Here is a 14,158-nt window from a genome sequence, read left to right on the forward strand (position 1 = left end):
TAACTGGGGTCCTTTCTGGGGAAGGTGGGACCTCTATAAAAAGGATGGTCTACACTTGAACCTGAGGGGCACCAGTATCCTTGGGGGGAGGTTTGCTAGTGCTCTTTGGGAGGGTTTAAACTAACTCCGCGGGGGCATGGGAACCAGGACTGTAGCTTTAGGGTACAGGACCTTGAGTGTAGGGAGGTTAGGAATAATGCAGCGATCTCTAAGGAGGGTGCCTGTAACCAGAAAGGTGGATTGAAGTGTGTATACTTCAATGCCAGAAGTATAAGGAATAAGGTAGGTGAACTTGCAGCGTGGGTTGGTACCTGGGACTTCGATGTTGTGGCCATTACAGAGACATGGGTAGAACAGGGACAAGAATGGCTGTTGCACGTTCCAGGGTTCAAATGTTTTAGTAGGATCAGACATGGGGGTAAAAAAGGGGGAGGCGTGGCATTACTTGTCAAAGACAGTATCACAGCAGTGGAATGGACGATGGAAGAGGACTTGCCATCTGAGGTAGTTTGGGCTGAGGTTAGAAATAGGAAAGGTGAGGTCACCCTGTTAGGTGTTTTCTACAGGCCTCCTAATAGTCCTAGAGAAGTAGAGGATAATATTGCGAGGATGATTCAGGAAAAGAGTGAAGGTAGCAGGGTGGTTGTTATGGGGGACTTTAACTTCCCAGATATTGACTGGGAGAGCTATAGCTCGAGTTCATTAGATGGGTCGGTGTTTGTCCAATGTGTGCAGGAGGGTTTCCTGACACAATATGTCGACAGGCCAACAAGAGGGGAGGCTATATTGGATTTGGTTCTAGGTAATGAACCAGGCCAGGTGTTAGACTTGGAGGTAGGTGAGCACTTCGGGGACAGTGACCACAACTCGGTGACTTTTACTTTAGTGATGGAGAGGGATAATCGTGTGCCGCAGGGCAAGAGCTATAGCTGGGGGCAGGGAAATTATGATGCAGTGAGGCATGACTTAGGATGTGTGGATTGGAAAAACAGGCTTCAAGAGAAGAACACTAATGAGATGTGGGGAGTGTTCAAGGAGCAGCTACTGCGTGTCCTCGATAGGTATGTACCAGTCAGGCATGGTGTAAAGGGCCTTGTGAGGCAGCCGTGGTTTAGTAAGGAATTGGAGTCCCTTGTGAAAGGGAAGAAGGCGGCATATGTAAAGATGAGGCGTGAAGGTTCAGTAGAGGCGATTGAGAGTTATAAGGTAGCCAGGAAGGAGCTAAAGAGGGAGCTAAGAGAAGCGAGAAGGGGACATGAAAAGTCTTTAGCTGGTAGGATTAGGGAAAACCCAAAGGCTTTCTATAGGTATGTCAAGAATAAAAGGATGACTAGGGTAGGTATCAGTCCAGTCAAGGATAGTAGTGGGAAGTTGTGTGTGGAGGCGGAGGAGATTGGAGAGACATTAAATCAGTACTTTTCATCAGTATTCACTCAGGAACAGGACACTGTTGCTGATGTGAATATGGAATCACAAATAATTAGAATGGATGCCCTGGAAATATGCAGGGAAGAGGTTTTGGGAATATTGGAAAGGATGAATATAGATAAGTCTCCTGGGCCTGATGGCATTTACCCCAGGATCCTATGGGAAGCTAGGGAGGAGATAGCAGAGCCATTGGCCTGGATTTTTATGTCGTCGTTGTCAACAGGAATAGTACCAGAGGACTGGAGGATAGCGAATGTGGTCCCGTTGTTCAAGAAAGGGAGTAGGGATAGCCCTAGCAACTATAGGCCAGTGAGTCTGACTTCAGTGGTGGGCAAAGTCTTAGAGAGAATGGTAAGGGATAAGATTTATGAACATCTGGGTAGGAATAACGTGATCAGGGATAGCCAGCATGGTTTTGTGAAGGGCAGGTCGTGCCTCACAAACCTTATTGAGTTCTTTGAGAAGGTGACCAAGGAAGTGGATGAGGGTAAAGCAGTAGATGTTGTGTATATGGATTTTAGTAAGGCGTTCGATAAGGTTCCCCATGGTAGGCTAATGCTAAAACTTCGGAGGTATGGCATTGAGGATACATTAGAGGTTTGGATTAGGAATTGGCTGGCTGGAAGGAGACAGAGGGTAGTAGTTGATGGATTATGTTCATCTTGGAGCGCAGTTACTAGCGGTGTACCACAAGGATCTGTTTTGGGACCATTGCTTTTTGTTATCTTTATAAATGATCTAGAGGAAGGACTTGAAAGCTGGGTAAGCAAGTTTGCGGATGACACAAAAGTCGGTGGAGTTGTGGATAGTGAGGAAGGAAGTGGTAGGTTACAGCGGGATATAGATAAGTTGCAGAGCTGGGCGGAAATGTGGCAAATGGAATTCAATGTAGCTAAGTGCGAAGTCGTTCACTTTGGTAGGAATAACAAGATGATGGATTACTGGGCTAATGGTAGGCTACTTGGTAGTGTGGATGAGCAGAGGGATCTTGGTGTCCATGTACACAGATCTCTGAAAGTTGCCACCCAGGTAAATAGTGCTGTGAGGAAGGCATATGGTGTACTGGGCTTTATTGGCAGAGGAATTGAGTTCCGGAGTCCTGAGGTCATGTTGCAGTTGTATAAGACTCTGGTGCGGCCTCATCTGGAGTATTGTGTGCAGTTTTGGTCGCCATACTATAGGAAGGATGTGGAAGCTATAGAACGAGTGCAGAGGAGGTTTACCAGGATGTTGCCTGGAATGGTAGGAAAATCTTATGAGGAAAGGCTGAGGCACTTGGGGCTGTTCTCATTGGAGAAGAGAAGGTTTAGGGGAGATCTGATAGAAGTATATAAGATGATTAGGGGTTTAGATAGGGTAGATACTAAGAACCTTTTACCGCTAATGGAGTCAGGTGTTACTAGGGGACATAGCTTTAAATTAAGGGGTGGTAGGTATAGGACCGATGTTAGGGGTAGATTCTTCACACAGCGGGTTGTGAGTTCATGGAATGCCCTGCCCGTATCAGTGGTGAACTCTCCTTTATGGTCATTTAAGCGGGCATTGGATAGGCATTTGGAAGTTATTGGGCTAGTATAGGTTAGGTAGGATTCGGTCGGCGCAACATCGAGGGCCGAAGGGCCTGTACTGCGCTGTATCCTTCTATGTTCTATGTTCTATGTTCCTGGTCTCGGTCTTTCGACCATCCTGTTTCGGCCAGATCAAACTTTCCTTTTGCACAGTCAGTTAAGACTTCATATTCCTTCATGAGATTGTTACCCATTATGGTGCCTTCATTATTATGCCGTACATAAAATCTCACAGGGAAATATATGTCGTTGATTTCCACGAGGGTAGTCTCGCTTAAGTAAGCGGTGTCTTATCTCCTCCTACCCTGGTAAGGTGGATCATTCTGTTTGTGTGGGGTAAGGGTAAGTTGGTGATAGATATGGCTGTTCCTGTGTCTACCAACCTCTCACACCTTCTACCTCCAACTACTGCGGCCATGTAAATCCTCCCCTCTCCCTTACCCTTATGAACAGGGGTAGCTGGTTGTCAGCTCTGTGGACCTCAGAGTCCCGTGTTTCCGCGGTATTCTAGGTGGTGTTTGGGAGACCCCCATGCTTTTCCCAGCACCCTGCCTCTGTATGCCCTGCTCTGTTGCAGTGGCTGCAGTACTTTGCGTTGTTCCTTATCCGATTCTCTGCCTGTGGGGCTCTACAGTCTCTGGTAAAGGGTCCCTGTGACAGGATAATTTGGTTCTGCCTTCACCTCCATTCCAGTGGGCTGCTGCTCTGTCGGGTTTTGTTTTTATTGCAGGAGCTTCTGCCTCCTGCACCCTGCTAGCCACCTCTACCAGGTTATCATAACTTTGGGACATTATCACTCCCATTTTCAGGATGGATTGATGGGTACGAGAGAACCTGTCTCTAAAATCCTCAATGACCGTCCAGTTCCCACAATCTGGATTTGCTTGTCCTGAGCACTCCTGGTATACCCTAAATAATCATTCCCCATACTCAGAGGCTCCTTCCCCTTTCAGCTGTTTAGTGGTCGTGATTTTGCTCCAGTTCATGGGAGCATTTCCTTACACCCGCTGGATTAGATTACTTACAGTGTGGAAACAGGCCCTTCGGCCCAACAAGTCCACACCGACCCGCCGAAGCGCAACCCACCCATACCCCTACATATACCCCTTACCTAACACTATGGGCAATTTAGCATGGCCAATTCACCTGACCCGCACATCTTTGGACTGTGGGAGGAAACCGGAGCACCCGGAGGAAACCCACGCAGACACGGGGAGAACGTGCAAACTCCACACAGTCAGTCGCCTGAGTCGGGAATTGAACCCAGGTCCCTGGCGCTGTGAGGCAGCAGTGCTAACCACTGCTTTTCTTTAAAATGGGTGATGGGTGAAGGGGACCTGCTGGGCCTTCTATCTCGCGGCGTGTGTCCATCATCCCCCCACCATAGTCTCAGGCTGCTGTGGCTTCGGGTCTGCCAGCTACCCATCTCCATTTGTCTGCTGGGCAAGCTGCTCAGACCAGCTGGTATCTATCCCTCAAGTGCAGTTGGTGCCCTACCCATGTACTGTCTAGTTCTTCCCAGAACCTCATGTTTGCACTTGGGGCTGTAATTTGCCCAGGACACCCATGATCTGTTGCCATTTCCCCGGGATAAAGGGTTTATTGTTTGCTTTTGGCTGCAACTCTGTTCCCCCTCAAGTGACTGGCGCTAGATTATATTCTTGCACCTTCTGCTGTGCTGAGGGGGCAGTTTGTCCCTGCTGTACAGTTTTGTAGGGGGGAGAATTTCCCTTTCCTCCTGTACTTTTTCTAATCCTTGCTCGAGCTCCTTTATCCCATCTTCCAGCTCCTCAATTCATTCTTGTTCAATTAGGCCCGCAAATTGGTGCTCTAACATTACCCCTATCTTTTTAGTTTTACTTCGTTTTTCTTTGTCAATCCAATTCCACTGCTGTTCTAATGTCAGGAATGGGTCCCAACCCCCTTTCTTCGTCTGTTCTGTCAGCGCTAGTCTGTCTGTCTTGTATTTCTCAATAAGGGAGCCTGCAGTATCCCCTTTGAAATCCTGATCTGCCATCTCACAGATTGTGTACCCCCGGATAAGTGTCCTTAACAAGTGGGACTTCTCTAACCCCTGGCCACTAACACTGTCCCAGCACAGTGCGTATGGCCATAGCAGCCTCCTAAAAAGGTGGGCTCCCTATTGGTGGAACTTCTCTACCCTCCCGGCCACCAGTACAAGTCGGTATTGACCGGTCAGCTGGGAATGTTGGCTGAATAGGGTATGCTCTTTACCCGGACTCTTCTACCTTCCCAGCCACCTCTACTATTCCAACACCACTGGCTAGGCCCAGAAACCTACCTCTAGCCTGCTGTACTGTCTACTGGGGATCTTATTACCTCCCTCGACCACTGCCAGTATTCAAGCTCTGTCATTTTCCTACGGACCGACAGGGTATCACAGTTACTCACAGACTCCACGCTCCCCACGTCAGTAACATGCTGCTCCACTGGAGTTTGACTCTTGGTCAGAGTGATCAGCTTCTTTTCCTCACCACTTCAATTTAAAACACAATAACAGACAGCAGCCAACCTTCGACCAGGCTCTAACTGGACTTTGCATTGCTCGCCCCTACAGAGCCCAATGTTACCTGACTTTGCCACTTTTACTTCACAACTCCTAGTGCCCTTGGCACCTCAATGCCCACTCCAAATCCCAACCATCACATGGGAGGGGATACCCCTCTTAACATCCGGCTGAGGGCAGGGTTTTTGAGGCAGGCATTAACTTGTCCTTGGGTCGTTTCAGCACAAGCAGCTGGCTATCACACCAGTTAGCACACTTTCCCACTTATACCCCACAGACATGCACTTATACTCAACCCATTACTATCGCACGAGTTACACGTGACAATGGTATACCCTTTTAAACCGTGTCTTTGGCCTGGTCTGACTCTTCCTGTTTGCAGAATCAAAATGTCTCTTACCCCGGCTCCCCGTGGCCTTTGACCAGGGCACCTGGAATAAGAGATCCTGCCGATTACGCCAGTTGTTGTGGGGAAATCACCAGTCTCGGAGTCAGAATTGGGATTCAGTGACGGAGTTTATTGTACAAAGAAACCAGAGCTCCAGGGAGAGAGAGGGAGGTCTGGCAGCATGGCTGGCAGCTGCGAGCCATCTCTCCCCCCTCGGAGCACACGTCACAATGTTTTATACATTTCATGGTATAATGGTCCAGGTATCGGGTCTTTGTTGGTGCAGCAGGGTCTGTTTACAGAATCATTGTCAGTTTCAGCAGCTACACAGAAGTCCATTGTTGCAGTAATTGGTCGAGTTCGTTCTTCCTGAGAAGGAAGATCCTTTTCCATTTCTGCAAATCTAAGGTATTAACACTTGTACACAAGCAGTATCAGGTAGTTAACATTTCTATTGAAGATGGTGACTTGGCTCAGACACTTCGGTGGGCAGTAGATGTTACTGATGTGTATTCTTTCCCCCACCCACCTTAAACTAATTATCTATGTTCTGTGTCTATTGTGCTGGTATCCTGTTGGCCTCAGGCAGTATCTGTGTGTGCTTTGCTGTACTTTTCCATATAATGATTCAGTGGCCATCTTGTGTCTGTGTGCCCCATTCCTGATGAAGGGCTTTTGCCTGAACCGTCGATTTTCCTGTTCCTCGGATGCTGCCTGACCTGCTGTGCTTTTCCAGCACCACTCTAATCTAGACTCTTAAATTCGAAAGCTGTCGACATTTATCGAAAACTTGAATTCTTAGTGAACAGGATTCTTCGCACTTGATAAAACGGCATCGATAAAACTTTCTTCACTTTTGATAAAACGTTAATTTCAGTTCAGGCTGTTTTGTTGTACAGCCATGCCTATTGCCACCACACGCAAGCCCTCATTCAAAATTTACACAGTTACCAGAGCCAATACATGCACTTTTAATCAGGAGTTCGTCACCAATAAGAAAAGTAACAATCAAACAGGTGCAATAACTAACGAATCGGAGGGAACGAGACCCAACGCTTGATGCAGTTATGTGCAAGTCATGGACACTTGGGGAGGGCTAATCCTGCCAATTGGCTGGCCAGACCTCCTCAGCTGGGCCCCCTCAACAAAGGGGATGGGTGGTATTCCAGCTGAACCCCTGTATCTCCTCTGGCAGAGGACCGACCAGTAGTCTGGAACATTTGGCCCAGTTGATCCTGGCAGAAGATGCCACCGAGTACACCACCTGGCATCACGCATCCTCTCCAGGTCAGCCGAATATGTAACTCCTTTCACTGCTCTGTGGAATTATTTGGCTATACTCTTAAAATCATATTAGTAAAAAGAAATGTAACTATGCCATAAAGTTGGTTGCTTTTTTTGGCTTGGTAACTGCATTTAAATAAAACTAAATCTGAAGTTTACAAGTTTGTTCGGAATTCAGTTAAGTAGCTGTGAAGCTATAAAGCTTACACGAATGCTATAATTAATACATACAATGGTAGTTTTGATCCTGCAATTGCTCAGTCTCTGTTTTATTGCTGGTTCTTCGTTTTCATGCTTATATGTTATAAAATGCTACTAAAATGACTTAACACTTGTGTAAGTTATTTTCAGTTTTACTCTTAGAGTAAAGACATGGGAAAGAAAATACATGCTAAAACCTAACACCATAATGTTAAAGTGATTAATATTGAATATGTTTGGATAAATCCTTGATGCAGAAAGTACATGGAATTAAATTATGAAAACAAATAATAAACAGACATTACGAGTTGTGGGAGCTCCCTCCCTAACAGTGCTCTGGGTATACCTACACCAAATAGACTGCAATGGTTCAAGGAGGCAGCTCCCCTTCACCTTTCTAAGGGCAATTGGGGATGAACAATAAATGCTTGTGACACTCACATCTCTTGAATGAATAAAAAAGAGTTATGAATGATACCTTTCAACTGCTCCTATTTTGCTGTCAAAATATTAGGGAAACCCTAATAGGTTGTTGAGTAAGGCAAGGGAGGAAATAACAGGGGTGCATGAAATATTTTCAGTTCACGGGAACAGTGTCCGAGAATTAAAGGAAAACTAATGTGGTAAGAATATTCAAGAAGGGAACTAGGGATAGACCAGGATGCTACAAGCCAGTCACTGTAACCTTTGTAGTGGAGAAACTATTGGAAGCAATTCTAAGGGATAAAATTAATTTGCATTTGGAGAGGTAGGGATTCATCAAGAACAATCAGCATGATTTTGTTAAGGAGAGGTCATTTCTGATCAGTTTGATTAAACCTCTCAGTGGGGTGACCAGATGTGTAGATGAGAGCAATGCTTTTGATGTAATCTACTTGGAGTTCAGCAAAGCTTTTGATAAGATTCCACATGGGAGACTGATAGTGAAGATAAGAACCCATTGGACTGAATGGCTCACAGAGCATCAACTTCTATGAGAAAGGCAGAGCTGCTGCCATCAGGAATGCCAAGCAGCTGGCAGGGAGCAGGCAGAATCAGGTCATACTCTTGGCATAGGATCCATAAGCAAAGGCAGAGCTACCTGAAGATGATCGAGAACTAGTAGTGCAAGAGACTAATGCGTCCAGGCAGGTGTCACAAACATCTGTACCCTAACTGCTGAAGACTGTGTACATCCCAGCACTGGCTGCTGTGATCTGTCATTCATTTCAAAGTCACTGTCACTAATTCTCCGAAGGAAATAGAGGCTTCAGTTCATTGTAGGGAACTATGCTCAGTTCCATTCGCAACCCTTCTGATAATGGTATGTTCCATGCTGGTCTATAAAAGGACATCATTAACATTTTAGTTTAGGATGATAAAGAGTATTCATGCTGCAATCTTTCTTCACTCTAAACTGGTAGCATTGTTGCTAAATAGCCAGCTTTGATATTTTAGAGATCATCATTGACCTCTAAATGTAACTAAACAAGCCGTGTTGTAAAAAGCAAGAACACAGCTGTGTGTTGCACGACAAATGACTCACCTCACCCCATTAAAATTTATCATCTTCAGCGCCTACACTTGGACTGTCATGGAATCTTTATTGTTTGCCTGAATTAATACAGCTGCTTCAACATAAAATAGCTTAACCACATCCAAGGGAGAGTATTTGTTTGATGAATGTCAGAGCCAGTGAGTTATTGGTACCTTCTGATACTGATGAACTGTGGCTGCAGTTCTGTACAATTTAGTGAATATTTTGAATCAACTTAGTAAAGTTACCTTCAACAGGACATCCTTCCCGAAAAACCTCGACCTCAGCAAAGTGCAAAAGCAATGTTGTTGCTGAATCACAGAATTCCTATTCTCTGACCTGCTCTTGCAGCCATAATGTAAATCTGGCTGGTTTGGTTCAGGTTCTGGTCGATGAGAATTCCAAGGATGTTTTTAATGGGGGACTCAGTGATAGTAAAGTAATTGCATGTAAGGAAAGATGGTTAGATATTCTGCTGTTGGAGATATTCATTGCCTGGAATTTGTAAATCTAAGTGGCTCTGCAAAACAAACAGCATCCTGATTTGTCATTCCTTCTCACTGCTCCGTCAATGCTTTGGAATTCTGCACCTATTGTGAAAGCATCATAAAGTTCACTTTCAGGAAAAAAATCCATCATTTTATTTTCAGTAAATAAAACATAATGTATCCTTGCCTTTAGCCCAAAAACACACAAAAAAGTGAATGGCAAGAAACTATTTCCACTGACTGACGATTATAGATAGCTAGAGAGACAGGAGGTTGGAAGAACACAGCAAGACAGGCAGCATCAGGAGGTGGAGAAGACGATGTTTTGGGTGTAATCCTTCTTCAAGACTGGGGTGGGTGTAGGGGAGCTGGAGATAAAGGGGGAGGGTGGGGGCAGGGTGATGAAGTGGGGATGGGTGAAGACCTGGTTGGTCAGTGGAAGGAATGAATCCGGTCGGTGGCAGGGAGCAGTGGCAGTGAGAGGGAGGGGCTGGGAAAGGAGTTGGGGAGTGGGAAGGGAGATTATTTGAAATTGGAGAACTCAATGTTGAGTCCTAATTATTTTAGATAACTGGCAGATTCCTGAGAAGAGACCGGGATGGAGATACAGTCTGACTGCTGCAGAATGAAACTGAAAACAGAATCAGAACATTAGATAATTCTTTATATTGTGTTTTTTTAAAATTTAAACAATAAAGCAAGGATTTAGAATTTATAGAAAACCAGATCCTCTCCCATTAGTGGAATTTGCACCTTATTTGCTCCATACAAATGCCAGGCAATGACTACCTCGAGCACAAGAGAATCTCACCATCTTTCCTTGATATTCAATGGCTTTGCCAAGTTTGGGTTCCCTATAAAACATCCTTGGAGTTACAATTGACCAGAACCAAACTAAACGAGCCATATTAATACTGTGGCTACAAGAGCAGGTCAGAGGCTAGGAATTCTGTGGAAAACAATTCACTTCTATCTCCCAACATCTGTCTACCATCTACAAGACAAAAGTCAGGAGTGTGGGAGGAGACTACCTTCCTGGATGAGTTGCCTATTCCAGGAAGCAACTTGTTGATCTTTGTCCTAAGAAATTACATCATGTGTTTTCTCACCTGGTATCTAAGACATATTATGATACTTAAATAAGAGACTAGAAGTTCTTTATAAATCACTGCTTAGTTATTCAAACAGAATTTTGTATTGTTTACAGGGCCCTTGAGGAGAAGCGCAGAGATAATGCAGAGAAAGAACAGAAGTTGAGAGAGGAAGTGCTTCACGAACGAAAACTGAAGCAACAGGATGCAACTGAGAGATTTCAGAGAGCCCATCTGCCACCATCACAGCGCAGGCAAAACCGAATCGGTTGGAATGAAAATTCTTCATTAAACCTTTTGACAGGGGGCCTTTTCTATTTATCTGTATATTATTTACATCCTCAATAGGTTTAAGTGATGTAGGAGAACTTTAAATGGTAAAGTTCAGGGGAACTTTAGGTTAACAGATATAAGCCAACTAGGACCATGCACAGTTTTGCAACATAATTACTACCTGTAATTTAGATCATAAGACCATAAGGTATTGGTACAGAATTCGGCTATTTGACCCATTGAATCTGCTTTACCTTTTGTTCGTGGTTGCTATGTTTCTCAACCTCATTCTCCTGCCTTCTCCCCATAATCTCTTACCAGTCAAGAACCTATTTATTTCTGTCCTAAATACACTCAATGGTTTGGCCTCCACAGACTTCTGCCACATGAGTTCGACAGGTTAACCACCTTGAGCCTAAAAAAATCTCTTTGCATCTTAGTTCTAAAGGGTTGTCCCTTCACTCTGAGGCTGTGCACTTGGGTCCTAGTCTCTCCTACAAGTGGAAGTATCTTCTCCACATCCACTCTATCCAGGCCTCTCAGTATTTTGTAAGTTTCAATGAGATCCATCCCTCATCCTTCTAAATTCCATTGAGTACAGATCCAGAGCATTCAACTGTTTTTCATATGACAAGCTCTTCATGGATGTAGGTTTGCTCACTGAGCTGGAAGGTCCGTTTTCAGACGTTTCGTCGCCATACTAGGTAACACCATCTGTGAGCCTCCAGATGAAGCACTGGTGGCATGGTCCGCTTTCTGTTTATATGTTTGGGTTTCCTTGGGTTTGTCTTTTCCTGCGGTGATGTCATTCCCTGTTCTTTTTCTCAGGGGGTGGTAAATGGGATACAAGTCAATGTGTTTGTTGATTGGGTTCCGGTTGGAATTCCATGCTTCCAGGAATTCTCCTGCATCTCTGTGTTTAGCTTGTCCTAGGATGGATGTGTTGTCCCAGTCAAAGTGGTGACCTTCTTCATCTGTATGTAAGGCTACGGGTGAGAGAGGGTCATGTCTTTGTATGGCGAGTTGTGGATCCGTCTGGTTTCATTTTTTGGAAGTCGGTCTTATTTATTTCTCCAGATGTCTGAAGTGTTTTGAGTAGGGCTGTGATTCAGTTCTCTGGCTGTGGGTTCGGGCCAATCTCACTTGTTGGTAAGTGTTGGTATCTGTAAGTAGTGCGTTCGCTTTCTCTATTTGATTTAAAATGACTGTCGAGTGCCCTTTGTCTGCAGGTAGCGAACTAGAGAACCAAATCACAGCACTACCCAAAAAAGATCAGAAGTCTGGAGAAATAAATAAGACTGACTTCCAGAAAATGAAACCAGATGGATCCAACACACCTCGCTTCTACGGATTACCCAAAATTCACAAACCAGGAGCCCCCCTCAGACCCAAACTCTCGCTACCTGGTACACCAACTTACAGATTAGCCAAGGAGCTACACCAAAGATTAGAATGCTTAGTAGAAGACTCACGCCACTCCATCCATTCCACACAAGAATTCCTGAAGACCATCAAAGACACCAAGATAGAAGAAGATGAAATAATGGTCTCCTTTGACGTAGCCGCACTGTACGCATCCATCAACATCCAAGGAAACACTGACTATTGGAAGAACCAAAGACATGTACACCAAACACCACCAATTACATCAGCAAAGCCAGTATTGTCAAGCTAGTGGACCTATCCTTACCACCCACTTCATCTTCATCAACAAAATCTACAGACAAACCAACGGGACACCAATGGGATCTCTGACATCAGGATTCTTAGCAGAGGCAGTAACGTAGAGACTTGAACAAACAGCTCTGCCAACATCCAACCCAAACTTTGGGTCCGCTACATGGATAATGACACCTTTGTCATCACTAAACAAAATAAATTAGAGGAAACCTTCAGGACCATCAATAATACCCTTAACTGGCATAAAATTCACTAAAGAGGAGGAAAGCAACAACAAACTGCCATTCCTAGATGTCACAGTAGAGTGAACAGCCAATGGGGAATTCCAAACCAACATCTACAGGAAAACAACACATAGACCAAATACTGAACTTCAGAAACAATCACTCCAACACCCACAAATGAAGCTGTATTAAAACATTATTTCAACAAGCCACCACACACTGCAGCACAGAGGAACTACGCAGAGCAGAGGAAAATCATTTATACAGTGTATTCAAAAAGAACAGGTACCCAATGAACACAGTCTGCCGATTTCTCAGAAACAAACACCAACCAACAAACACATCCAGAAGTTCTAACCACTCTCCCCTACATCAAAGACATCTCGGAAATGACCGCCAGCCTACTCAGACCCCTTGGCATCATGGTAACCCACAAACCTACCAACACACTCAAACAGCAACTAATGAACCTGAAAGACCCTGTGCAGACAACAAACAAAACTAATGTTATTTACAAAATACCTTGCAAGAACTGTAACAAACACTACATTGGACAAACAGGCAGAAATCTAGCCACCAGGATACATGAACACCAACTAGCCACAAAAAGGCATGACCTTCTCTCACTAGTATCTTAACATACAGATGTGGAAGGACACCACTTTGATTGGGACAACACATCCATCCTAGGACAAGCCAAACAGAGACACGCACAAGAATTCCTAGAAGCATGGCATTTCAAACACATTGATTTGGATCCCATTTACCACAACTTGAGAAAAAGAACAGGAAATGACATCACCACAAGAAATGAAGGAAACCGAAACACACAAATAGAGAGCGGGCGATACCACCAGTGCTTCATCCGGAGACTCTCTGATGATGTTACCTAGTATGGTGACGATATATTTGAAAATGAACCTTTCAGCTCAGCGAGCAAACCTATATCCAGCATCTCAACCTGAGCTACAAGTCTTCTCAAAACTCGCTAACAAGCTCTTCATTCCTGGGATCATTTTTGTAAATTTCCTCTGGACCCATTCCAATGTCAACACATCCTTCCTTTCAGGACCTAAAACTGCTCACAATATTCCAAATGCAGTTTGACCCAAGCCTTATACAGCCTCAGCAGTACATAGAGCCATAAAGATGTACAGCATAGAAACAGACCCTTCGGTCCAAGCCGTCCATGCTGACCAGATATCCCAACCCAATCTAGTCCCACCTGCCAGCACCTGGCCCATTTCCCTCCAAACTCTTCCTATTCATATACACATCCAAATACCTCTTAAATGTTGCAATTGTACCAGCCTCAAACAATTCCTCTGGCAGCTCATTCCATACACGTACCACCCTTCATGTAAAAAAGTTGCTCCATAGATCTCTTTTATATCTTTCCCCCTCACACTAAACCTATGCTCTCTAGTTCTGGACTCCCTGACCCCACATATCTGCTCTCATATTCTAGCCATCTTGAAATGAATACCAAC

At 44.7% G+C, this 14,158-nt stretch overlaps 1 protein-coding gene across 6 annotated transcripts in view; it reads left to right on the forward strand.

The window, feature by feature from the left end:
- cep126 (centrosomal protein 126) overlaps nucleotides 1-14,158 on the forward strand; it is a 116,272-nt gene that overhangs the window by 19,338 nt on the left and 82,776 nt on the right. For all 6 annotated transcript variants that reach the window (XM_060825768.1, XM_060825771.1, XM_060825770.1 and 3 more), the window contains exon 3: nucleotides 10,608-10,759. In XM_060825768.1, the coding sequence (XP_060681751.1) occupies nucleotides 10,608-10,759 (152 nt within the window). The remainder of the gene's footprint in view (nucleotides 1-10,607; nucleotides 10,760-14,158) is intronic.

This window comes from Hemiscyllium ocellatum, chromosome 6 (assembly GCF_020745735.1).
Source record: "Hemiscyllium ocellatum isolate sHemOce1 chromosome 6, sHemOce1.pat.X.cur, whole genome shotgun sequence".
Classification (NCBI taxonomy): domain Eukaryota; kingdom Metazoa; phylum Chordata; class Chondrichthyes; order Orectolobiformes; family Hemiscylliidae; genus Hemiscyllium; species Hemiscyllium ocellatum.